The sequence below is a fragment of the Styela clava genome, chromosome 6 (assembly GCF_964204865.1).
Source record: "Styela clava chromosome 6, kaStyClav1.hap1.2, whole genome shotgun sequence".
NCBI lineage: Eukaryota > Metazoa > Chordata > Ascidiacea > Stolidobranchia > Styelidae > Styela > Styela clava.
In genome coordinates this window covers 10,249,940-10,276,217 of record NC_135255.1, presented here as the reverse complement: position 1 = coordinate 10,276,217, position 26,278 = coordinate 10,249,940, and the positions used below count along the sequence as shown (strand labels likewise).

Genomic DNA, 26,278 nt, shown 5'->3' with positions numbered 1-26,278 from the left:
TGAAAGAGACAGATAAGCCATTCCACGCGAAAATATTTTCTATGAGCAATCACTGATGCGCAAGTAGTTTATTGTTGGATAGAAGGAAGAAGATAGAGTTTTGGCTATAGTGATGGAGGTAGAAATTCGACCCGTAACGGGAATCTTTTTTTCTAATGTACTTAGTATCAATTAACAAATGACTAGTAAGAGGTGTACCGACTGATGATAGTTGTTCATAGCAAGTGGTAACTGGAACACATATACCCAGTAGTGGGATTCAGCCGGTTCTATAGAACCGTCTCACGGAATTTTATGAGATCAGCGAACCGGTTGGCATTACTGAAAAAAACATGACTTTTGTAACAGTACCGGTTGAAAAATATGACTTTTGTATGATGGAACCGGCTGACAAAAAATTTGAATCCCGCCACTGCATACACCCTATATTATGAAAATAAAATCACCATATACAATTGCGGGATGAGATCGGCAGACAGATGAGTAGATGAGGGTGGGTCACGGGACACAGTGGAAAATCAGCTCCCACGCTGATACAATATCCGAAATCATGCATGTGTTTCGATGTTTGACTTCGCCTTTCGGTGAGTTACGAAGTCCCCGCGAACGGACAGCGACCGTGCAGAGCGACGTAAGCCATCGGGTGAAGTTGGTTTTGGGACGTTGAAAGCAGAGTTTTGCCGTTTCAGTGTTTTCCTCTTTCTACGTTCCAACAAGAATAACGGCTGTCTGGTGTTTTTTTTACTATAGTCCATTTTGAAATATTCCTAACGTTGGCGAGTGGATGTGTCTTCTTAATCTTGACACGGCGCACTCTTAAAATATTTGGTGTTCGTGGGAAACAATGGACCATGCGCTACAGTGCATAATTTGTCAATACCCCTAACGCAAATTCTGCATTAATCTAACGCCCATAGGTAATCTACAAATTCATCTGGTTTTGTCACATTTAGTTCACATCTGTTAAAATTTAGATTTTGACGAGAGAAGGATCAGTGCAACGAAAGTGTCGACCTAAAACTTTGCTTAAATGGGAACTTCACGCTTGCTTGGATATAAAGAACTAGTTCCATGTATAAAAAGTATTATACTTTCCTCTTACAACAATATGTGCTTATAACCTCTAAAAGAAATACCCAAGTGCATGATTCATTTATTTTTTTTACATTCACAACTTCCTCGGACTTTCAAATAAAGCGATAAATAATATCAACATGAAATCGAACAATGTAATAACCATACAATGCAAAGAAATCTACCTACAGCAAATTAGACAGTTTAGCTATTGTAAGCAAGGTTGTATATGGACAGATGGTGACTATCAAACTACACCAAGAGGAGTTGTGAACACTCTAAATGTTCATTTTTCTACACAGTCTTAATTGCTTACAAAATACAAAGATGAATTTTATGTTATTTGGTAATCTGGTACTGTCACCATCGAGCAGAACTATGTTTTTTCTTTCGTCGTCAATCATCATGATAAACCTTACTTTAACAGAATTGGCATATGCAACAAGAAAGCAATACTCAAATATACGGACAATTTGTGAAAGCCATCTAAGTGATATAGTATATTGATATTTCTATTGTCCCAGTGCTACAGATACAAAGGACAGAAAACATAAACAAGCCCGCTCTGATTTGGAAGTTAAGGAACTATAATGGAATGCTTTAAATATATATATATTCCAAATGATTTCAAGTTATAGAAATTCAAAAAGCAAAAATATTAATTGGAGAATTATCCACAACTTGGGACTACAAGATACGACTTGGCATAAGATTTATATAAACACAGAATAAACGGAATAGACCATTCAAGTCCAAAGCACAATCCATGGATTCATTGAGGATTTTAAAACTTCCAGAATATCCAGAAACTGACTTGGATTATATCGCAGAAGGTAGGCTGAGGAAACTACCATATTCAACAGATTTATACGATGCATCCATAAGCTTTGGCAATTGGATGTACAAAACTATTGGAAATGGGCTCAATACGACTAACAACCTATGCAGTTTCTAATTCTCAATGTCCTACAAAACAATCACTGAGCGTGTGTTGAATAACAAGGATCTTACTGAAGATTCAGAAGCTGAAACATATATTTCCAGTACTAAAGATAACAATACTTGAATTTTTTTCTCAAATTCACGCATTTTTATTATATAGTATAGCATAGTCACCATACAGTGACAATTATTTATACATCAAGTAAATATGTAGTAAATCGCCAAGTATCAGATCGGTAACCATATTTCATTAAACATAATAGCTGACTTATGAAGCCATGCACATGTTTTTTTTCTCGGTATATATTTCAATATTAAGCATATATACGTGAATGTCACCTGTGGCCCAAATTAGTTGTAAGAACGGCGTAATTAGATTTTTTAGGAGGTTGAATATGATTTTGTCCGAATCTGAAAAAACGAACTAAATAAATTTAAAAATGTCCATTTCAGTATTATTTGATAATTGCCTTTTATTGCGCTTACTTCTCCAAAATCAGTCATCTACATGAAAAAATATTTCCAAATATAGACCTGTGTTATTTCTTGGTCTTCTTTTGAGTCAAGTTTATCTTGTCACCTAAACTTAGAGCCATCCCCTGGAAAATATGAAAAATTAGCATTATGACAAAATAATGACAATAATAGGCATACAAAACAAATTTGAATTTCCAAATTTCTAATACAGGCACACAGCCACGAATCTGAATGGAAGAAATATTTCACAAAAATTTATTGGTATCAATTTAATAAGCAGATTGGGGACCTATTCATTGCATACCTGACTTTTAGCACGAATCCTGATATGTCCTTGCACTGGATGATCTGGTCCTTTATCTGAAGGTTTCTCTATACTAACATTAGCCAAAGCACATTCACCGAATATCGATTTTGCAAATAAATTAGCTGCTAGGAATCCACAATCACCTCCAAGAACCTAAATAATTACAAATGAGTCTAAGATCAACCCTAGAAACAAAGAAAACTATTGATAAAATCGGGTGACATAGGACAATAAGGACTTGAACAAATGTAAAGTTGCTGACTTAAAAATAAAGACAGATGAGCTATTGGATAAAGAGGGGTGAACATTGGGTTGCCAAATCTTTTTATTATCACTTTTAATCAGCTAAATAGTACAATTTCAGAAAATTTAAAGTGACCGGTCATATTCATTTCTTTGAACTACTCTAATTTTTTTGGGGTTTAAAAACTAGAATGTTTTCAATTCGAACTTCACAAAATTTAACCCAAACCCCCATTAAAATTTTTTCTAATTGATTCTTTCATACTTAGTGAAAATTTTTCAGAAAATATGGCCTAAAATTTGTGGTTTGAATTTCGCGAGTGGAATAATCCAGTCCCAGACACCTATCTTTTTTCCACTGTTTATGATAAGATAAACATGCTAATCAAATGAAGAACCAGTTAAAATACAATGTAAAATCAAGATAATACCTTTTCTGGTGTCAGACATTTCATATTGGTAGATGTGATTATATGGCTGAGGAAATCATTTAGACTCGATAGATTTGTATTGACTGTAACTTTGTTTTCCCATTCAAATTCAGCCCACATTTGCCTGTTGGAGAAAAGAAAGTTTTGAAAATAATTTCTAAATTTTGGGTAAATAAAACCAAAATGGTGATATATGCTGAATTAATCGCTTTAATATTTAATATTAATTAGGGAAAATAGAACACTCGACGTTGAGTTATAATAGGTAATGTGAAAAAAAGAAACTGGTTCAGAACAACAAAATTAAAAATTGATATGAAATAAAAAAAGATCTCTTTCAATAAATCAAAAAAAAAACTAATGTGAAAATACTTCATTTTTAAATGAAATAGAGATTTATGTGAAATTTGGTGTGGTTCTTTTACAGCCACAAGCAAAGGTCTTCACGAATACCACTCACAATAACTGCATTGGCAGCGATTTGTTTAATTCTTTGACTGCATTGCATTTATTCTTTTGCTTCCATTTGTTGAATTTTTACTTAAACATGGCAAACAAAATACCCGACGGAAACACATCAAAAGTAAAACTGGGTATTTAGCATTCTAAATCAAAACCTAACCTAAATTCAGAATCTGAGCATGAAGCAGGTGTAATGTAATCCATGATATCGATATGAATATCATTCAACACAACACAATTTCTGTCACTACCAGCTCCCGATACATCATAAACGATGTTGCCAAAAATGATTCCATTCTCTGTGGAAGCAACCTGGGAAAAAGCAAACAAAAGTAAGATCACTTCTTCTAAGTCTTCGAACAGATATGAATCAATGCTAATTGATAAAATAAAGACACATTCCGCTAGAAAATAGATTTAATTCACCATACCCAACAAATAAACAAATGTTCAGCGCAAAAATAGATATGTAACAACTTAAAAATACCTTTCCCATGTTGACAGTACAATTCTTAATCAGAGTACACTAAAGCTCAACCAATTTTATTCACAGTTTCAAATGATTATTGTTCTTGGATAACTCGATTACATTATATCAATGTTATTCATAGGCCACTCATAGGCAACTGGGAACATTGCTAATTAAACTAACTTGTCTGAACAAATCTTTAGCGATGCAATATTAAAATCGTGATTAGTCTCAGTCTTACATCAAAACCAAACAAACTTGACGATTTAAACTGGCTTGCAGACTATATGAAGAGTCCAAACCACCCAGAAGAAATAAATAATATAAAAATATACTAGACAGTACTGACCTTTACACTTGCTTTAATGTTGGCAAAATCATGAGGAGCAAGTGTGAGAGGACTTGGTTTTTCAACAAGTTTTAAATCGCCTGAAAATGTAGAACAATACAATATACCATAACAAGTTAGATGCCCAATTAAGCTTTGACAATAGCTTGATGGGAATAACTGGCAAATATTATGGATATCACAAACATCAGAGCAGTAGTTGTGACTTCAAAATCTTATAGTATCACAAGATTACCGACTGGAGCAAACATTTGCAATTCGAGCAACTGTATGGATTTGGATTTTTTTTCAGTCATTTGCCACCAAATCCAACAGTAATTCTTAAAAAGTTAAAATATTGCTTGGATCTGTGAGAGAAGCAATGGATTTTGTTAATAACATAATCCTCACCTAGAGTAGCAAGCTCCAATGTGCAGTTTTGCAAAGTATCTGTAGTTTGGTTAACAACCAGCACATCCAATACAATATCGTATTGATTAATATGAACGTATGCTTCTGCATATACTGGATCTGAAAAGCCTGTCAACTGGGTGACCTGGATGGAAGTTAATAAGTATAGAAAAAGCACATAAAACATTGTCCTCACTAGTAGGGATGTCCAAATGAATCAATTATCGAATATATTAATATTAGACATTGGTGATATTTGATAAGGTTAGATCTTGATTTCAGAAATAATTTAGCATACTTTCGTGCATTAAATTTCATATTTTCTAAGACATAAAATATACCCACTTAATTTTACTTTCTACCCAGTAAAAAGAGAATATTAAAAGAAACATTGTTGATCTTCAGCGTTCCGATAACCAAATTCAATTTTTATCAATTTACAATGATTTATAAAAAATTCTTTGTTGAACATAATCCCATTTTAAAATAAATTTAATATACTCCATATTCGAACATATGATTTCATTTTGAAACTTTTTGAATAGTGAATTATTTTGTTCTTATTTCATTGTGATTAGCATCAGACATCAGGTTCGAAGGCTTTTCCCCATGCGCTCAGTGCGTCGGAAGAGGGAGCCTCTGTTGTCATCATATGAAATCACAAAATATCACAACCATCATGGACTTCATTGGAAGTAAAATTATAGGAATATCTTTAAATAAAATGTAAAATATTCTGCTTATCAACTTGCCCACAAAGAAACAAAATATTGTGATGCGTTTAAAAGTGTACTAAATGAAGTAAAAATAAAACTGGTTAGGATATATGGAGAACTGACTTCATAACAATATTGTAATTGAAACATGACTTTATCACCCTATATATTCAAGATAGGAGTGCATTATTTAACATTTTCTTTTGTTATCATATATTATTACCTTGTTTAATTTTGAAGCAAGAGGATCCCTGGCTTCTTTCTTCTGAGCTGCAGAACCAACAGCTGCGCTTAAACTTAATTCAAATTGATCTTCTAATGTTCCTGATTCAGTCTTTTCAAGAAGTTGAAGGAACTTGATCGGATCATCGGGCTTAACAAAAGTATATTAATAGCTAAATTTTCCATTCATATTTTCAAACATATAACATAGATGAGTAGTAACAAGAGAGGGACATCAAAATGTGGATTTCTGATATTTTGCATAACTTCAGTTTGCCTTTTTAAAATGAAGATTTTATTCCCAGTTAAGCTAAAACACTGAGCAAACGCAAAAGAAATAAAAAATGTTAATTTTATTGAACTTGCACAGGATATTAATGATATTAAAGTATATTCGCATACGCAATGACACATAACAAGACTTCCAGCAGCAACATCTTCACAAAGCAATTAAGTCAAACATTCAATTCTAACCTGCACAGAAGTAAGAGCACTTCTATTCTTAGCAGCGGCTTTCTGTTTTTGAGCTTCTTCTGCAGAACGTACAGCAAGTAGAGAGGAAAGTGATTCACGACAACGTTCGTTAAATATTTCAGTCATGAGTGGCAAACAATCCGCCAACACCTTGAAAGAAATGAAATTAACGATATAAATTCACTGTCAACAAAAAAATAAACAGAATAAGCAATGAAATGATCTTGAATAAAATTATAAAAGTATCGAAGCCTAAGCCCGATACCCAATCCGAACAAAATGAATATGACATCATAATGTTGTAACACTTACCTTCAAACAAAGTGTAATTCTTGATTCATCATCGTCAGTGATAGATTTAGTAGGAAGTCCAGATTTACCGAGATGTAACACACTCGACAATATCAACATGCATTGAGCATTGAATGACTGCAAAAAAGTGGGTTTATGTAAGTAAAATTATTTTCAAAAAATTAGTTAGAGTGGAATTGAATAAATACATGAAATATATATGATTGCAAGTTTCGTTCTCTTTATTGAAAGAAAAAATACAGTATAATAGTTTGTCAATATCTTATTATTCGGAAAAAAGTCAAGCACAAGAGTGAAAAGAAATGAAGTCCAGGCTGCTCAATTGTACAAAAACAGGAGGGAACACTGCCTTCAAAAAATGATTAGACTTTGGTCAGGTCAAATTTCTCAGCCTCACAAGAGCGACTCCTTCGCTAGTTACTATTTGGGATGACAATATTAATTAGAAGCCAATTAGCTGTAATAAGCTTAATTTTGACTGTAATTTATTCAATTCTTTTCATTTCAATTGCTGGGGCCACAGATCATGAAAATTTGAAATTCACTGGGTTGAGTTGTGTTCAGACTACCGGTATATATCTTTAAACCATTTTTAGTTCTAAGATACTGTATATACAAATTTGGCACACTAAAAATTGATAATCTTCACTTACATTTTGTTTCCTAGGATCAGAGCAAACTTCTCGAAATCTCAAAGCAAGTTTAGTGAGGGCAGTAGCAAGCGAGGACGAGAGAGAAAAATCCCCATTCATGAAAAAATTGAGCAACGGTGGTCGTTGCTCATCCTTCGATTTTGGTCTGACTGCGACACTGAGTGCCGACTGAGTAGCATATGTTCCCATCTCTGTAACTTTCTGCTTCTTTTGTTTTTCCTTTTTCTAAAACGAAAAAAAAGTTGATGAGACTTTTTGTTATTTGTTCAATATTCAAAGAATCCTTAGGTAGTATTACGCACAACTTGTACTTTGGCTTTTGCATATTTTAAATAGTTTATAATGTGCCCACATGTATTACAATATTACTAAATAACTGAACTATATTAGTGAAATTACAATGAAATCAGAGACATAGTTCAGTATTTCCTACTAGAAAACAAAATCTCTTCCCTAGAGAGAGATTTCACTTCGATTAGGTACACTCGTATAAACATAATTTCAACAACATACCTTATCATTAGTTGATTTTTCCTCTGGTTTTTCTTCAGGCATTTCTCCAGCAGCCAATTTCAATTCATTTTCAACGATTGGAAGTTCACCGACGCATTTTCTAACGTCATCCATGAAATGCAGAATCCTTTCGATTCCATCGCAATATTCACCCAAGATCCACAACACACCACGCATTATTCTGCACAAAATAAACAAAAAAGCATGAGTTTGATTTTTGTCAATCAGCTAACAAGCATGAACAGGGTACAAAAAATGGTCACAATGAAAAAATATTAAATAAATTTTTCAGAATCACACAGGCCTGTGAAATCTGGAGTCCCAAGCATGACATGCTTTTATTGCTAGGATATGAGGTCAGAGATAAAGTTGCACTTTCGAACTCCTTGACAGAGATGCAATTCTGAATTCTTGGGGTAGAGAGTTAAAATTTGAACGCTAAATCTATGACCCAAAATTCTAAAATAGATTAAGCTGACTAAGCATCGTCAACCTAAATGTAAATTATAGAAGACGCTAGCAAAGATCTCGTTATAAAATTTATTTCTCGGAGCTGTCATAAAATTCATCGCTCCAGATGCATGTCTACCAATATGGAGGCAGCTAATTGTGTTCGCCTATTTTACATCAAGTAACTCTTAATATAACTAAAATAGGGGGAAATCTGAATAAAATTATGGCATAAGCTATAACCTTAACTGGGTACACATACTACGGCAGTACCTAAAATTCCACCGAAATTTTCATGAATACTTGAATATTTCTCAACGATCAAATTGTGGCAGAATGTTTATCATATTGTATTTTGGAATCCTCCAGATTTTCACGATTGAGTCATAATTTTTTCGCTTGCCTTTAGACTTGATGAATACTGATGTTTTGATTTACATCAATCAAAACTGAACGAATCAACTTATACCGGTATTAAATAATATAACATGTGTTGATCTTGATTGCAAATTTTAACTAGTCAATGATGAAAAATAAGACTGCATATTAGCAATACTCAATGATTCAGTCTCACTTCAAATTCCTGATAGAAGAGAATACTTCGAGTAGCTTATCGAGTATGAGAGATTTATGTTGATCGTATCTTTGAACAGCTTCTCTAACAAATACAAGAACATCACCAGCCGCAAGTTCATTGCTGTCACTGAGAAACTCCATCAGCTGAACAAAATATTTTTTCACCGGGATTATTGCATTCAAATTTACAGAGGGTGCATATATAGGTGTCAAAGTTCTATTAAAACTTTTCGACAACTAATTGGACACAATATGAACCTATGAATCACTTTGATGAATTATTGTTGCTGTGTTGGGATAGTGAAAAAATTTAGTTTCTTCACAACTAACAGAATTCAAATTTTCAGTCCTTGAAGACTGAAGACTTCTACTAGGCCAGATATTTTATCCCTAATTTTGATGTCTTCAATAATTCAGGAAAACAGATTTACATGAGCACTACTTCACATTTGATAGGGTACAATTCTTTTTATCATCTGGCAGGGATTTTGATGACATTGCTGTAGTCATACGACTTTGGCGTCCATATGTTTGAGCATTTCTCTTTTGTTATTTGGAATAATGATAATATCAACGAAGTTATATCATCCCATTATGTATGTAACCAAGATATAACTTACCACTGGAATAACAACAGAAGAAGTATCTGGAAACTTGATAGTACATTGATGCATGGCTCGAACTAATAACTGTCTGTATTTATCAGTATCATCATGTCCTTGAGCACTGGTCGATTTTGAAATCTGATAGAAAAAAGATGAGACGGAATTTTATTTGGCGTATGATGTTCTTGAAACCACAATAAATGTTGGATTTAGCAGTGTGGTGTTCGCGCAGACAGCTCGTTCAGAATTTGGTCACAAGTTACCCAATTCACAATGGATATTGTTAAATATACTGAAAAGATAACTCCATAATATCCTATCATATGAAGAATAATGGAAAATATAAAGTTAAAATCCATCATGAAGTTGTGCCCAAATGAAGAAATTCTGTTTCCAACATAATTGTACTTGAATGACATGAACATTTCCTTTTCTAATATACTAACAAAATACCAACCTCTTTTTCCAAGAATTTAACGAGATCTTCCACATTTCTGGATGACACAAGATCCAGAGCCAGATTCAAAGTTTTTTCACGGACCTCAAGATCAGGTGAGGAAAGAGCACGAAGAATGTCCATCACAAGTTCCTGAAAATAAAACAATTATTTTTCTTAACAAATTAAGAGACTTGAAAATTTGTTTAAAAATAAGTATAAAGAAGCAATTCTTAACACATTGTGAACACACGCCAATGCCAACAAATGTTTACAAATGAAGATTAATAAATGATATATTAGTGAGAAGGCTTTACATGAAGCATACAAGTCACGAAAAAGGCCAAGGACAAATGAAAAATCCTATTTGTCAGTGTCTTTCTGGGGAATGCAGGTTTAGAACAAATAATATGTTAGATTTAGACATTGTCGTTCATAAAGATTTTATGTCCATAGTCACACAATCAGGAAAATACTCGAAATAGAATATAGGTTAGGACATACCTGAAGAACTTTTTCATGACTGGGGTGATCTCTCAATTCAATCAATCTATCCAGCACAATAAGTTTGACATTGTTGTCAGCTTCTTTCACAATTAGCTCAACGTAGCATTGGGCGGCAGCACTGAAATATAGTTTAAAAAATGGGGGATCAGCAACTAAAGAAAAATCAATGGAAGTCGTCCTTGTAATATAGTGCTGTTGATTTCTTAACCCATTGCCCCCTTTCTAAAACTCTAGACACTTGGGGATCCTGACGCCTAGACGCGATCAAAGCTTTGACCAAATCATAAGTTCAATTTAGTCATGAGAAATGGTACTTTGTGATGGTCTTTTTCTGTAGTCTACAAAAAAACATCCTTGGCCTACTGCATTGGGCAATTTTCAGAAACACTGGCTCAAATATCATCATAAAAGTTTAAATTAATCATCGAAACCATCAAGTATCTGTACAATTTTTCAACTAATGATATCAACATCGTTAAGTTCATCATTCAACCACTAAACCATCACATTTTCTCATATATTAGTATTTAATAGTTTAACAGTATTTATTTAATCACAATTTAATAAAGTTCACAAACATTGATGGGTTGATATTTTATTTTTCATTTTAGATGCCCAGTTTATGTTTTACTCACCGGACAGCGGTTGGGGCACTGGACAAAGTGACCAAAGTTCCTGCAGCTTCATAACGAACAGCTGGGCTAGATGACTGCAATAGATTATATATGCATCGAATAAATCTTGCTCTTTCTCCTGGATTTGCATGACAAACTTTGTAAACAAGTTCAACGATAACAAGCTGCAGAATATCATTGAATGTATTCACCTAGAAAAAATGGAAAACAATAGATTTTGAATATAGGTAATAAATTAAGATAGGATTGTCATATTCATCTTGTAAAGTGGAAAAAGTTAAAAAGATGGCTTAATCATTCAGCCAGCCCCCTTGTCCAGTTACAGGTCCATATGTGAGAGGACGGCAGTACCGACCAGTGGTAATAGAACAACCCTACAATGGTGGAGATTGAAGGGTACAGCAATCAGCAAATGTCTCCCACATTTATTACCCATCGGATTTGAACCTACATAATTAAATTGAGTCATAGCGATATAATGGTAATCAAAAAAAGAGGAATTTACCTGTTTAGAAAACTACTACAGCAAGATTCACAATAAAGTTCATAACAGAAATACCAGTTTGCAAAATCATGAAATATATGCCAGGGATAGCCGATTAGCCGGTAACAAATAATTCACTATTCTAAATAGAGATTGGAGACTCCAACACCACTAAGCAATATTAGCATTCTATATCATGAAATGTGATATATTTTATAGAGAATACGCCTGAGGTCATTGCATAATAATAAAGTTTCAAGTTTTGTTATTCGGAAAAGTTGAATAAAACAAGTTTTGGATCATGAACTTGCCTAAGAGGCAAATTCTTGAAATGCCCACATTTTCAAAGAAATCATTTCTAAATTCAATAAATTACAATATTGAAAATGAATATGTTTGGAAGTACACTAACCATTCTTTTGGATAACTCTGATACAAGCATGCGACAAACACATTGCACTAAAATATATAAGTAAAAACTGAAACTGAGATATACACAATAATAACAGGCAATGTGTGTCATACTAAATACAAAACTCTTACTTGGTCAATACAAGTGCTCAAGTAATCCAAAGCTCGTTCTTGATCAGCATGAATCAACATCATGAATGCGTTTCGTTTACACGAAGCATCTTTTTCTCCTTCCAGAAACTCATGAATAAGTTCTGGAGCATCAGGAATCAAATTTTCAAATTTCCTGGAAGATAAATAATGTCTGTAAACAGATGTGGAGAAGAGAGACTGTTGTCAAAATCACATGAAAAGCAAAATCCCTAACTGCAGTGGTCTACAATTTTTCTCAATATATTCCTGCCTTTGTCTATTTTTAGATCCCCTTATTACTCCCTCACTATGCGGAAAACTGTTTCTGTTGTTTGTTTGAACTTCAAAGCATCCAATATATATATATATATCGAATATTAACTGAATAACCAAATAATATAAGCAAAACTGCATACAAAGAATAGTAATCGTTCTGTTTTTTCTGCCTGTTGGGTTGAGAAATGCTGCCCTAGTGTGACTGAAATAATTGCATTCCTTATAAGGGTTGTTCATATTTCAGATAGTGGTTGTGTTTTGGAATACTTACCTGAATATAGTATAAATGGCAAGAACTGCATTTCTTCTTACATAGCTATGTCTGTGTTCAAGACAGGCACGAATAGCAGGCATTAGTGGTTCAAGCAGTTCTGCCTGACGAAGTTTACACAAGAAACGAAGTGTAGAACCTCGAATGAACTCATTGGGATGTTGCAAATCCTGCAATAAAAGACAACCTTCAAGAACTGTAATCCAGAACTGTATTTAATCAAAATGTCATACATAACAAAACAAAGATAAATTTTAAAACAATTTAATAGTCAATTTTCAACATAGGGATTTATCATTCAAACAGATAAAAAACAATGAAACAGTGTCGCCGTGTCTCGTAGACATTATCGATGCTAAGATATTAATGGCATAGTACACATTACCAATGCTAAGATATTGATAGTTGACTACATATTACTTTTCCATGCAACATTTTAAACATCTTCCACTCCAAACAAGCAGCCATTGCACTATATTTTAGAAGGACTGAAATCTGTCCAGTTGGCCTTATCTATCCAATATATTATACATTAGGTCAGTTGCTGGGCATAGGATTAAAACTCAAGATTTCATTAATATAACCAACATGTTTAAGCCCAACGCTGCCACCACTAGGCCGTTACACTTACACCCATAAACTTGACTTGAAATTTGATCAATCAAGCTTTAATTTGGCTTCCAATTTATAACCGAATGTATCAATTATCTAGTAAAATATTGGGAATCCTCCATATTAAATGCTTATTCAGCGTAATTTTAATAGAATTCATGAATGATCAAGCAGCCCACCTTTCTATAAGCATCACAAACTAGAATCATCTCAGGCCTCAATTTTCCATCGTTGTCCGTCTTGGGCCATATTTCCCAAAATATCAACAATAATTTCTTGATAGTATGATCTTCAGAAGGCAACAAGTATTTGATGATTGTCATCAATAATCCTTGTAATAAAGAATGCAATAATTTAAATCAATTGCATTGAATCGAATCACAAAAATGTAACTTCATTCCAAGCTATTCAAAAGACATATTCATTATACTGTATAAAAATACAGTTGGATTCAAATCAGACTGTAAATGAATATCCCAGATCAAATTATCACAAAATAATTTATTCTATAATACAGTCAAAAAATTTTAAATTTTGATGTGGCTTATCTCCTTACTTATATAACTTGAATTTCTTTGGTGACCGTACATTTGAACCCATGTGTATATCCGCTGGTTCAATATATATGTGAGGGCTAAAACCCATGGGTTAGTGTTAGTATGGGTTCAAATATCCGTGTAACAATAAAAAATCCTTAGATATGATAGTAAGCAGGTGCAATTGCCGTGGGTTCAAATGTACGGTTTCAACCAATTTCTTTATCTTCCGAAGAAAGACATACGATACATATTACGCTATGCTATATACACAAGGTATTCATAAAGTCCTGTTACAATTTTAATTTCGTAATGAAGTCAATTCTCAATCTATCCTAACCAGGCTTGTTTTATTTTAATCGGTTTCCATTTTTTACCTCATATAAACCCGTAGAGGCAAACGAACTATAATATATATATTATATGGTATCGATAAAATCTATTCACAATTTAAAAAATTGTATGACTTCAGTTTCTGCTCAGCACTGAAGATTAATACTATGGATCCAATTATTTTGAAATATTTGTTCAATATTATTAAATTTTTATATTTTGGTATGCACTATTATATTACTCATGAATAACCCAAAATATGTTGAAAAAGAATGTGACATATTATAATCATAAACTATTTTATTTGAATACCAAAAAAAATCATACCATGAAGTTTTTCTCCATTCAATGTCATTAATATGACGCGTTTCAAAGCGTCTGTTTTAGTACGAATATCGCCATGTTCGATATCTGCTTTTAATTGTGATTCATTAGATGGCTCCGAATCAGTAACAGACGGTACATTGATTAGAGTGTGACAAATGCTTTCTGCTGATGTCATTCTGTAAGTCAAGCACTAGCACATCTAAATATCTATCAAATAAAACAAAAAATATTTGAACAAAATAATACATTGCATTTTAGAAACATGATAAAAAAAATTAAAAAACAGGAGTAATAGGGGGTATACTATTTTAAAGCTTGCATTGAAAAGAAAGTTATGTTATATAGCAGATCGTAGCTTGTAAAGTGAGACATTTACAGCTTCACAATAAAAATTGCGCAATTGTTGCTCTCTCATTCACCAAGAGCAGTTTTGTTAAGTTAATATGGCAAGACTAACATATCTTTACCAAATTAGGTTCATAGATAATTTACTAACACTCCTAAAGTTCTCAATGGTCGCTTGAGGCTTTGCTTTTGAGTCGGGTAAAATAGTATACTGCACAACACAGAAAAAATTAAATAAAAACAATAATTTTTCCAAAATTCATCCATATTCATCATCTGAGATATGAAATAGAATGCATGGAATGGCAATGGTATAATCCTATCAGAAAAATTTGCATTCTAAATAACATATTATGACAGGCAGTTTTCCATTCAAATAGAAACATACTATGAATGTCCCTTAAAAAAAAACAAAACTACTATTACATATAAAGACTATTGTTGGTTTGAAAAATGAAACAGATAACAACGGATTTTTCATATATCCACACAGCAATACAAAAAAAAGTTGCAAAATGAGTGAAAAATGACAAAAGATTACTGAAAAACTAAATATCTGAAGAATTTTTTTTCAGGCTCAAATAAAAAAATAATACAGTTCAACTCAGTCAAGTGAATGACATTTTGAGCACTGAAAATTGAGAAAACCAAATCAGGGCCAGTTTAAATTGGTATATTATTAGCTCAGCGGAACCACAGAAAACATATTAGTATGCAGTCAAATACAGGAGAATAACTTCAGAATGATATATTCTGACTAGTTACACTTAATAATTTTGACAAATTGGGTCATACTGGATTATTGCTTCTAATAAGATCAATAGAAATAGCACAGTGTTAAATAAGAGTATACATATATCTGGATATAGTATACAAAAACAGTCTAAAATTATCATTCAAGTTGTGGTTTAAAATAAGTTTCAGCATTTATAGAAATTTCCCGCAATCGGGGTCCATAGAGATCAATGACATAATTTGAACCATCGGCAGGAAGAACAACTTGCAATGCAATTAATAAAAAATCAAAAAATGCACCTAAGCCAAAAATGCCACAGGTGCAAAACTTCAATAATCCCAGTGCTGGATAACCTAAATAAAATCTATCTATCCCTAACCAACCAAGAAAAATTGAAAGTCCAAGTGCTGTTGTATAAGAATATCCATTAGTATATGTACAGTTTATTAGTTTTTCGAAACCAATTTGGCTTCCATTAAACGATTTCCCATCACATGTTATACCATTGACAGGATAGCAGTCAATCTTCGACTTGCCAGCTGGTGTGCAGTTGGCAACAGCCTGAGTATGCTCATCTATTTGAGGTTCAGCACAGCGGTATTGTCCTGGTAAAAGATCAGAACATGCATCTTGGGCATACGATGTACAGTAAAATACCGTCAGCAACGTCAAATAGGCTGCTATTTTTGCGTCTTTCAGGCACATATTACAATACTAGCGGCGGAAAACACCAGCTACGACCAAAAAAATGCTGTTATCGGCGACGTGTCTCGGGAGAATTTTTTGCTTGACTGCGTCGGATATATTAAACAAACACTCAATTATGACATCGAGTGAAAGAGACAAAGAAGTGGATAACCGTAAATTTATATTTAGAAGGATTTGATAAAAAAAAATTTTGAGACTGTTTTAAAAAAAAGTTAAAAACGGAGATTATTGGTTTTGAACTCCTGTAAATTTTTATTAGAATACTTTTTGAATACTGCGTGCAAATAATTATTGAATTACCAGCATAAAAACACCAATTTTTGCAATATTTTCGAATAATTTTGTTTTCCAAATGTCAACAGTTGACTTTCGTATTGAAACCTCCGATTTGTGGAAATATGGATGCTCATATTCTTATAACAACTACGGCCGAAAAAATACAATTTGTTTTGGTGTCGGTAATATGAATTCGATTCCTAAGTAAGCAATGGGGATGGGATACCGGGAAATCCGATCCCCAATTTCAGTGATTTAGACATATTTTCTAATCCATACTCAGGAATTAATTTTAATATGATTCCGAAATTTCAAGAATTTGTGATTTTTGTTTTTATCAAACATTTTTTGACTGCTTTGCTGATTTTTGGTCTAAATAAATTTTTTTATTTTTTTTATATGACTCTTCTTTCAGTATTTTTTTTTACCCATTACGTCACTGTGTCTCAAGTTTAACCTCTGTTGTGTGGGGAATCTTCGTAGAAACAATTTGTGGGGACAAGTAATAATAATAATAAAATGAAATTTTATATTTCTGGTTTTTTATAAACTTGGTAAGTTGTGAAATGTTAACTAAAATAAACCAAGATTAAAAATAGGATATCACACTATCTGCACAAAAATCAGACGATTTTTTGAAGTTAGGCTCGCTCGCGGTTAAACAACAAACACAATAGTATCAGTTTCATATAACCGACTTTTAAGCAAGCTTGAATGCACGTGTTTCGAACCAACGAAGCGTATTTTTTGTATTTAGATCTCGCTGCTCGATAACCAGCATTGGTTCCTCTCGGCTTCCCTTCCCCAGATGAAATGTGTGATTTTCTATCTTCCTCATATTTTGTGTGAAACTGACTTTTTTTCTGGTTGGAAAAAATAAACTTGACTTGTAAGTAATTATCCTTGTTTGGGGTGTCGCGATTAAAATCTGTTACATCTTGAGTTAGATTTGGTTCCCACACCATCCTCGTCAGTAGCGCTTGCGTAGAGAAAACGCATAAATGTGAAACGTTTAAGAGATTTTTTTCGTATTGCAAAGATTTATTATTGTACAAAAAGTATTTTAAAATAGATTTCTTCTTTCTTCTTCTTTCACTCAAAAAGTGCTATGTCTTCGTCTATGGCTGCATATGTAAAACAAAATAGTAATAAAAAACGTTATTTTAATGTTTGCAATTAAGTGCTCTATATAACAGACAAACATACAATCGAAAGCAAAACATAAAATCCTTCAAGTATTTCGACAAAACTATTCAACAAGATTTTATATTTGATATGACAGGTGCAATGTGTAATAAAATAAATAGCAAACTCGCCTTCCTGGTGTTGTATTTCTCTCTTTTTGCGTTTCCAGCCATCCGACGGTACGACGTGAGTTCGCCTTAAAAATATGAGAAAAAGAAGTCCGAATAAAATAATATCTTTATTGAATACAGACCATTTTATAAACAAAGTTAGAGAAATATTTTAGTAGCCTATTTTAGTTTCCACTTTCAACCACAGGATATATTTGTATTGAAATAATGGTTATTCACTTCTACCGTGTTTCCCCGAAAATAAGACCTACCCTGAAAATAAGACCTAGCTTGAATTTAATTTTTTTTTAAATAAGCCCTCCACCTAAAATAAGACCTAGTCAACAACACGATTTTTTTTTTACCTAGTCGATTGCAAGGAATCTATCCTACACGTTTTAAATGATTATTAATCTATGTTTCGAAGTTATTTTGAATAAAAACGTAATATTTATAAGTAAATGGATATCGGCTCGCATGGCCACACATCTTCTAAAAAAAGAATTCAATTTTGATTATTAACAGGAAAAAAACTCGAAGTGATATAACACAAGAATATTACAAAATGTTTTGTTGCTACTTTAGAAGCTTTATCCAACAGCATTTCAGATTTTATTTAACGAAAGGTGATATATACGACATATACTCAGGGTTATAATAAATCTACGGAAATGAAGAAGTAGATATTGTTACAATATTGTGCACATTCACCCACCTTCCATTCATCCGAGTAAATGCTCCGCGTATAAATGGAGGCCGCCTTGAAAAAGACATCGTGCCGTCTTCGTCATTTACTCCTTCCTCTAATTCGAACTTTGGCAAATTTATCAACAAAAAGGCGTAAGCACAGCTAAGGGCAATTAAGGTGCAGAATATCGTGGAGAGTACAAAACGCATTCTTATTACTTATTATAGCCACACTGTCTAAAATACCTAGTGTCTTTAACAAATGAAAAACAAGAACGCGAGAATATGCTTCAATTTTTATATTCATGTTTTGATTAGTTATTCCTTATGCCAAAACGGGGCTTTCTTTCAATCAAAACAAGGCTATGAATAAATGTCACTGCTAGAAGCTACTATCGTTTGAAGGGACCGGGATCTTTCCAGGGTACACGTTGACTACCCAATTTATCACATCCTAGGTAAGGGTATGGTCATGTTATTTGAACCTGAGACTTTTACCCTGTGATGGTAACTTTAACCATCAAGTCATTGTAACCAAAGTTTTTCAGAAATATTAAAATGCTATATATATATCGATTCTAATGATTGAACACAGCGAAACGTTTTAGAGACTGTAACATGGACCGTAAGAATGAAATATGCTAATTGGTTTTTGGAAGTGTTGCCTGATCACGACTGTCCCGATTATCTTACATTACGGGAGATACCAAACGCTATATTCTGGCAAACAACCTTATTCACCAGTAAAAGATAGATGAGCGGTGCCTGGCGACTTGTCCACTAGTGTAATGGCCAACTTCATAACAGCCAAATTGCTCATTAGTTCAATAACCAATCGCAGAAGTTGTCACACCAAACTTTCGAGACACAAATATTACTTTTTGCCGATCTTATTTATGGCATTTATGACAATAATCATTTCAACGAAAACATATGGTAAAACTAAACATTATCATAATGTTACCAAATACATTATAATGAATAGGTATTTACGTCTCACAAGATGTAATCATATATATCTAGATGAGTATATGTCATATTTATATCATTACATAATTTGATACAAATTCACAGATCTTACGAATTAATAAAGAATACATACGCAAATCGATACCCATCATTAAGAGATAAGGAAAAGTGTTCTTGCATTGCATAAGATTGAATGTATTTATTACAGTGAGAAGGTTATAATATTTGACATATATACATAAAATTGGCACATTCCTCTATTTTAAACTGAATGTTTATTCGAAAGTAGTATATAATTTGTCTACTTGCGAATTTCACCAATGACAATTTTATACAAGTTACAAACACAAACTCATTCGATCTTGACATTTACCGCCCAAACAGCGGCATAATTGAAGTCGAACCATCTCAACTTCATTTAGCTATCATATCGCATGTTATATTGATCGTATCGCTCTTCTTGCCATGGCTCCTTGCTTAAGCACACTTAGGTTCTCTAATAAAATTCAGGTCTTCAACGCCAAGATGGTACCCCGTACCGGGCGCATACTGACTGCTGACTGCACCAGTCAACTTCTTTTGATGTAATCCACCTCAATGTGGATCTGATTCAATTTGAATCTGGGATCCTGAAAATAGAAAAAAGAATACATTCAAGGTTTACCATTATTTAGTGTTGACATGTTGGTGCATTTTACTCAGAAATATGAAAGGTTGTGCGAGACAGAAACAATGTATTTAAGTAACTGTAAAACGTAAGGTTTGAGAAAGTCTGACGTGGGTGGATTATGTTACATTCTTATGCTTACGGTGACACGTGATCCCTTGTAGCAGTCTTTATTCTTCTTGCAGAATTTCCTATAAGGATGGATCTTCGCCAGACGAGAAGTCGTGATTCGATATTCTGCAATTCCGCCCAGGAAATCCAGTTCCATCCTATATTCTCTTTTCAATCTCTCCAAGCATCCAACTCATACATTCTGCCACCACCATCTAAAAATATTACAAAACATATTACATTATTAATCTTCCCCGTTTAATTCGTAGATGTAACAGACAGCCAACAATTATTCTAACTTAGTCTTACTTCAATATCTTCTTCTTCAACTTCATCCACAATTGTTGGATCAATCTGCAAAAGTAGAATTTTGTTGTAGAAAACTGGGTGTTCTTCAATCTCGTTTTCCACTTAGTTTTATCGATCATGAACAACTGATTTACCCAACCAAGCTCAAATAAAAAAAAATTTGGAACTGAACAAATGATAACATATATTTTGTATGGGTACATATATATAGAACATTCGGTTAATAGGCCGGGGTTTTAATAAAATACAGCAATTTAATTCTCGGCATACCGTGTCTGCATTGACTATTTCTTCAACTATGGCTAGGTCGAATCGTGGTGCGATATCTTCCTCTTGAACAAGATTCGCTCCCTAGTATAAATCAGAAAGAATATATATAGAATGAAAAAAAAATGACTTGTGTATGATTCAAGTAATTAAATTTTATGGAGAAATTCAGAATCTTTCTATAACTTTGAATTCTTGGTAAACTTCCTTGGGTAAATTAATAAATAGAATTTCCTTTGTTGAATGAATCCTTTAAAACGAGCTTCAAACTATATGTATATATATAACAAAGTAGAATTTGTATTCACCATCAAATCCGATTCTGTATCTCCGATTTCCCCAATGTTTTTCTCAACTTTCTTGAGCAACCAATCCATTAGTTGTTCAACTTCGGTCTACAACAAGACAATATAACGATAATAAAAAAAATTACATATATACCAATTCACCAAATTATATGAACTATTATATAAAACCTTGACCCACATTTGCATTACCCGCCTCCTTTCTTTCAATAGAGATCGCATCGACCTGTAGATGAATGTCCGGATTATATATTATTTTCTTATCATTTTTTTTTATTAATATTTATGATTGTATGAAACGAATAAATGTGCAATAGCATTACTAGAATGCTTAACATATATTATCAAAATTGATCAGTTGCATGCTGAGTGATATACAGATGAATATAAGATTCTGTATGCGCTTCTGTTTTGGACTGGCCGCTAACAATATTTTTTACATAAAATACATACTTTTGAACAATGTTCTAGTAATTTGTAAGTTGGGTACACAATACAAAAACACATTGCGCTAATATATATATTATATAGAACAATAGTAAACGAGACGTCAACCTCATGGATTTTGTTTGTTTCAACTTCAGAGTCTCCACTTCCAAATGAAGATGATGAAGGAGAAATAGGCCGAAAGAAAGTAGTTGAATTCTGTTCATATAAAAGGTTTTGTATCAGAAATACTTTTTAAAAGGCATGCATCATTATGTGACGTAAATAATTCCAACAACGGTGGATATGTGAGATCTACTAACAACTAGCATAGTGGAACAGTCTGCCATTCGTACAAAATTGCACAACAATGCAACATTGTAAACATGGATGAATAGTGGAAGAGAATTATAGCAGTTCGAGTAATTATAAAAACCCATATTTTTTTCGAAATAATATCAATGCTCAATTAATTTGGTTTCACTCAAACTTGGGCAACAGGAGAAAACAACAAACCCTGAGCTCTGTGAACCCCTCCCATACACTTGGAGTACAGGAACCCGGAGGTGTTTGTCCTGGAAGCCGGATAAATGGATTCGGCTGAAACAAAATAAAAATATTATAGAAACGTAGGTGAATTACCTTTTCATCATCCAGCATTTGGAAAAATACACTATAACTGTAATATCCAAATGGGACAGCGATAAAGACCCAAAATCTTTTCTGGCTCAACTAGAGGTTTTGAAATAAAACTTGTTTATAATATAGAATGCATGAAAATGTATTTTTAAAAACAAAATTTCAAGACATTGTCTAAATATTCTTAGGCTACTTAGTATTATCTCAACATTCAAAATATATTTCGGACGGAACATACCCCGTCCCATCCGGCAAAAAAGCTCATCTTTGGTTTATTCTGAAAAAAGAAAGTAAATTTTAGATTTATCTGTATAGGATTTACTATATATATACAATATATAAATCAGTCATTACGTCGCCTGGTCGTGGCAATGTCTCCATGAAATCTGGAGACTCGCATTGCTCTGTATCCTGTAAAATTATTAGTAAAATGTTAAATATTTCTGTTACAACATCTTGCAAATAGTATTCACTGAAAAGCAAATCATTCATGGATCTCATCTTACCATAGAACGAATAATAGCGTATTCTATATCCATCTGAAAATAAAGAAGTATAATTATTTAGTCCCCAAATTAGAACATAATTTTAATTCCTAATTAAAATACTTACTCTTTCTATATAATCGAGACTTAGCCTCTGTTCCACTATTTTAGCGAACGGTCGAGGAGTTGGTTCTGGGCTTGAGTCCTGAATTATAAAATATTATTAAGACAAACAAAAAAATTTGGGAAGTAATATGAAAGCGTAAAATTTTACATCATCCGAATAGCATGTGGGGATTCTATACCACAAGGATGATAGTTCAGAATCTTCCTCTCCTTCAAATGGATCTTTTGATGTCGAAGGTTTCGAATCTAAAAACTAAAATGAAATTCATAATAATAGCACTTGTGATGAATTAAAATATGTTTTGGGTAAATGATACATAATGCAGATTTTTTTATGTAGATCAATTGCTCGTGTATATGATATTTAAAAGCCAACGAATAAACGTAATTTTTATGATATAAAGAGAGTTTGTCGTGTTACCTTTACTATCGGCACGGGTGCAGCCTCACTGGAACTTCCAGATAAGTCACTTGTTGTACAAACTGGGAGCTTGAAAATGAAAGATAATAAATGTGTATAAATAGAACTGAATTTTAAAACGTTGGAATTGAACACGACTGTATTATTCTGTATTTGGGCTATAATGTACACATGATTTTTTTTATAAACTTGGGAGCGGAAAATTGATATAAGCTACATTAGTCAAGAAAAATAATTCAATTTGTAACGGAAACAAACTATAATATATATTCACCTTTTTTAGTGTGATTATACTGGCACTGTTTACTACCACGTTGATCGGTGAGCAAGCACATGCCTGAGAATAGACGGAAATGGTTACATTTAATCACGTCCTAATTAACCATACAGAACAGATATATTACTAATATTGCTAATGTAAGCAGAAGCAGGGGTCGGGTCTTACTCTTCAGTGTCGTGGTACTGGCGAGGTTTTAGCGTTTAGTGGCTGGTATATATCAGGATTTGGTTGTCGATATATTTATATATCTATTTCTGGAAGCACTGCAACAGAATTCCATATCTCTGAAACACGCATACAAGGGTACATATCAGAGATCTCTGATATGAATACCACGGATAAAGAATACTCCTTTAGACACCAACGATAATGAGCTGATAAAAAAACGTGAGAACAAGTTAAAATAATTTTTATCAAATAAGAATTACTTTTTCTTCCGAAACATCATTTGAGCTTTCAGATCGATGTGCCGATGTGCAGACGCACAGCTGAAATGTTAGAAAGAGAATGGTTATCTTTTACTTTTCCGTTGTGAACTTTATTAGATTGACTTTTTTACGGACTTTAATCGTTCTAAGATTTTATGTGCAGTCAGGGACAATTGCAGGAATTGTGGAATTGGGTATAGATATCCGTGGATAAGTATTGATAGGGGCTAAAAGTGTAAGAGATTTGAGCATCCGTTCCTGAGACCATAGCAGAAATAAATTATTTAAATAAATATATATTGAAATATTTTATAAATAAGAATTAACTCGAACTAACTTTTTTACAATGCCGTCTGATCCATTTGGCTATCCTCCTCCATACGGAATCCGGTATCTGTGTTTCTGAAGGAACCTGTATAGATCCCGATCTCAATAATTAAAATACACCTATACATTCTTGGGATATTGAAAATTACGGTTTATATCATGATCTTTAGATAAAAAAAAACGAAACCGCAATCCTGCGTTGCCTTGTAAGCAGTAAATTAATTCATCGCCTCGGAGATCACAACTATTAGTCTATCACAATTTTCGATACAGCTGCGTTTTTCACTGAGCCGAAAATGTAAATTTGAATTCGAAAATCTTCTTTCAAACCCGATTTATTCAGGCGAGGCATCCGAATTAATCATATGCGGCGACGAAGCCCCATCAAGGACCGAAAAGTTGGCGCTCCGAAAGTATTCGTATCAAGATGACGCACAACCTGAAAAACCATAACCTGGTACACATACAATGCTTAGGTTGTGCGCCATCTTGATTTGAATACTTCCGAAGCGCCAACTACTAAGATGGCGCACAACCTGAACAACCCTAACCTGGCAGACATATAATGTTCAGGTTGTGCGCCATCTTGGTACGAATACTTCGGAAGCACCGAAAAGTTTGCGCTAATAGACTTGATTAGATGCAGACTATTTAATTAAATCAAAACCCCGAGTTCCCTAGCTAATGATGGAATAGGTTGTTCATCTGGGTCCATACGTTCGAACTCGGATGGACCAACACAATTTGGCAATTCCTGAATCATCATTCACGAACGTGAAAAATCCAGACAATATCGGGTAGCGTACATTTCTTACAATAATTAAGAAAGAAAGCATTGGAGATTAGACTATATATTTTAAGATCTGATTCGATTTTCTATTCCCATTCCAACCTTTCGAATCCAAGTGCTGAATTATTTCAACAAATAATCATAACATTACCTCATAGCACTTTGCTTTGTTCTTTTGTGCAAAAATATTGCAACGATTTTTCAATATTTTGATAAGATTTCTGGTCGATTTTTTCCAACCATGTTCGCGGCGGAACAATCTAATCCTTCTTCCTTTGCCCATTTTCTATGAATGAGGAGAAAACGAGCCAAATGAAAGTGCTGTTTTTATGAAATATATAGAAAAAAGTGCCACTTACCATGGGTTTCGAAATCAGAATAAAATAGTATTTCACTCAATACTAATTTTGTCTAATTCTTCATTGTTGAACAACAATTAATTCAGTATTATTATGACGTCACAATAATATCACTAGTGGCTGCCGTTAAGATCCAGTCTCCCCGAGCGGCGACAGGAACAGGGCTGCCACTTTAGTTGTTTTATAGCTAGATCTAACGTTAGATGTTTTGTTCAAAATCTAGATGTAAAATTTGGAGTCTAGATGTTAGCTATAAAATTTAGATTTATTTTTTAAATGTTTTAAATATTGTCCAGTGGGTATTGTGTGTAATTGTTATGGTTTGGTAACGTTATTTGTTTTATAAAAGATTCGAGAGTTCCAATATTTCTTGTTAATCTGCATTTTTAGATTCCTTCGATTTTAAATAATTTTCACAACAAATATTTTCTAGAATTAACTTTAGATGTAAGGTTGATAAAACTTAAATCATACGCCTGATATTAAATCCAAAGGATTTTATCACGAAACTGGAGAGAGCAACTTGACGGTATCAAGTATATGCCAAAGTTTTTTTTAGCTTCAGTATCTCACCTAAACAACTGAAACAGAGACTACCTACAAATTTGACTGTTTTAAAGAGCATGTCTTCGTTTTTTTTGCCAGCAACATACGAGATACGACATACATTCTGTCAGCTGTCATGAAACATAGCTAT

The 26,278-nt window shown here is 33.2% G+C and overlaps 3 protein-coding genes and 1 long non-coding RNA gene across 5 annotated transcripts; all 4 read right to left on the bottom strand.

Annotated features, from left to right (window-relative positions):
- Positions 1-1,143: 1,143 nt before the first annotated feature.
- On the bottom strand, positions 1,144-14,800 carry LOC120330700 (coatomer subunit beta-like). Of its 2 annotated transcripts, XR_005567872.2 has the most exons (21): positions 14,626-14,800; positions 13,609-13,760; positions 12,818-12,987; positions 12,271-12,424; positions 11,244-11,434; positions 10,606-10,726; positions 10,123-10,254; positions 9,681-9,803; positions 9,059-9,204; positions 8,035-8,215; positions 7,522-7,746; positions 6,869-6,985; positions 6,557-6,706; positions 6,084-6,233; positions 5,145-5,289; positions 4,755-4,834; positions 4,097-4,248; positions 3,475-3,598; positions 2,798-2,953; positions 2,503-2,615; positions 1,144-2,427 (listed from the first exon to the last, which is right to left on the bottom strand). XR_005567872.2 is itself a non-coding variant. In XM_039397591.2 (20 exons), exons 1-20 carry the CDS (start codon positions 14,798-14,800, stop codon positions 2,556-2,558), a joined length of 2,904 nt encoding a protein of 967 aa, XP_039253525.2. In that variant the 3' UTR covers positions 1,144-2,555. The 2 variants fall into 2 exon arrangements, 1 of the variants encoding a protein (XP_039253525.2); XM_039397591.2 differs by having other exon boundaries at positions 1,144-2,615.
- A 31-nt stretch (positions 14,801-14,831) lies between these two features.
- LOC120330701 (TM2 domain-containing protein 1-like) lies at positions 14,832-16,491 on the bottom strand. The gene has a single exon (XM_039397592.2). The coding sequence runs from the start codon at positions 16,409-16,411 to the stop codon at positions 15,863-15,865; it is 549 nt and encodes a 182-aa protein (XP_039253526.2). The 5' UTR covers positions 16,412-16,491; the 3' UTR covers positions 14,832-15,862.
- An 804-nt stretch (positions 16,492-17,295) lies between these two features.
- LOC144424313 (uncharacterized) lies at positions 17,296-18,933 on the bottom strand. Its single transcript, XR_013476615.1, has 3 exons — positions 18,701-18,933; positions 18,007-18,071; positions 17,296-17,814 (listed from the first exon to the last, which is right to left on the bottom strand). It is a non-coding gene; the product is annotated as an uncharacterized LOC144424313 (long non-coding RNA).
- An 887-nt stretch (positions 18,934-19,820) lies between these two features.
- LOC120331679 (uncharacterized) lies at positions 19,821-25,601 on the bottom strand. Its single transcript, XM_078114062.1, has 19 exons — positions 25,582-25,601; positions 25,374-25,508; positions 24,443-24,517; positions 24,106-24,165; positions 23,672-23,734; positions 23,398-23,466; positions 23,125-23,229; positions 22,978-23,055; positions 22,872-22,904; positions 22,720-22,776; positions 22,604-22,642; positions 22,243-22,326; positions 21,856-21,945; positions 21,482-21,526; positions 21,304-21,390; positions 20,999-21,079; positions 20,729-20,773; positions 20,451-20,634; positions 19,821-20,270 (listed from the first exon to the last, which is right to left on the bottom strand). The coding sequence occupies exons 1-18, from the start codon at positions 25,582-25,584 to the stop codon at positions 20,578-20,580; spliced, it is 1,206 nt and encodes a 401-aa protein (XP_077970188.1). The 5' UTR covers positions 25,585-25,601; the 3' UTR covers positions 19,821-20,270; positions 20,451-20,577.
- Positions 25,602-26,278: the final 677 nt, after the last annotated feature.

Bases quoted from the DNA above. Each gene is read 5' to 3' on its own strand.
- LOC120330701 (XM_039397592.2), bottom strand. From the start codon at position 16,411: ATGTGCCTGAAAGACGCAAAAATAGCAGCCTATTTGACGTTGCTGACG.
- LOC120331679 (XM_078114062.1), bottom strand. The intron at 23,056-23,124 runs GTAAAATTTTAC...TTTATAATTCAG, and splicing joins CCACATGCTATTCGGATGAT to GACTCAAGCCCAGAACCAAC. The intron at 22,643-22,719 runs GTAATGACTGAT...TTCTTTTTTCAG, and splicing joins CATTGCCACGACCAGGCGAC to AATAAACCAAAGATGAGCTT.
- LOC120330700 (XM_039397591.2), bottom strand. From the start codon at position 14,800: ATGACATCAGCAGAAAGCATTTGTCACACTCTAATCAATGTACCGTCT. The intron at 6,707-6,868 runs GTAAGTGTTACA...ATTTCTTTCAAG, and splicing joins GAATTACACTTTGTTTGAAG to GTGTTGGCGGATTGTTTGCC. The intron at 4,835-5,144 runs GTGAGGATTATG...CTACATTTTCAG, and splicing joins ATTGGAGCTTGCTACTCTAG to GCGATTTAAAACTTGTTGAA.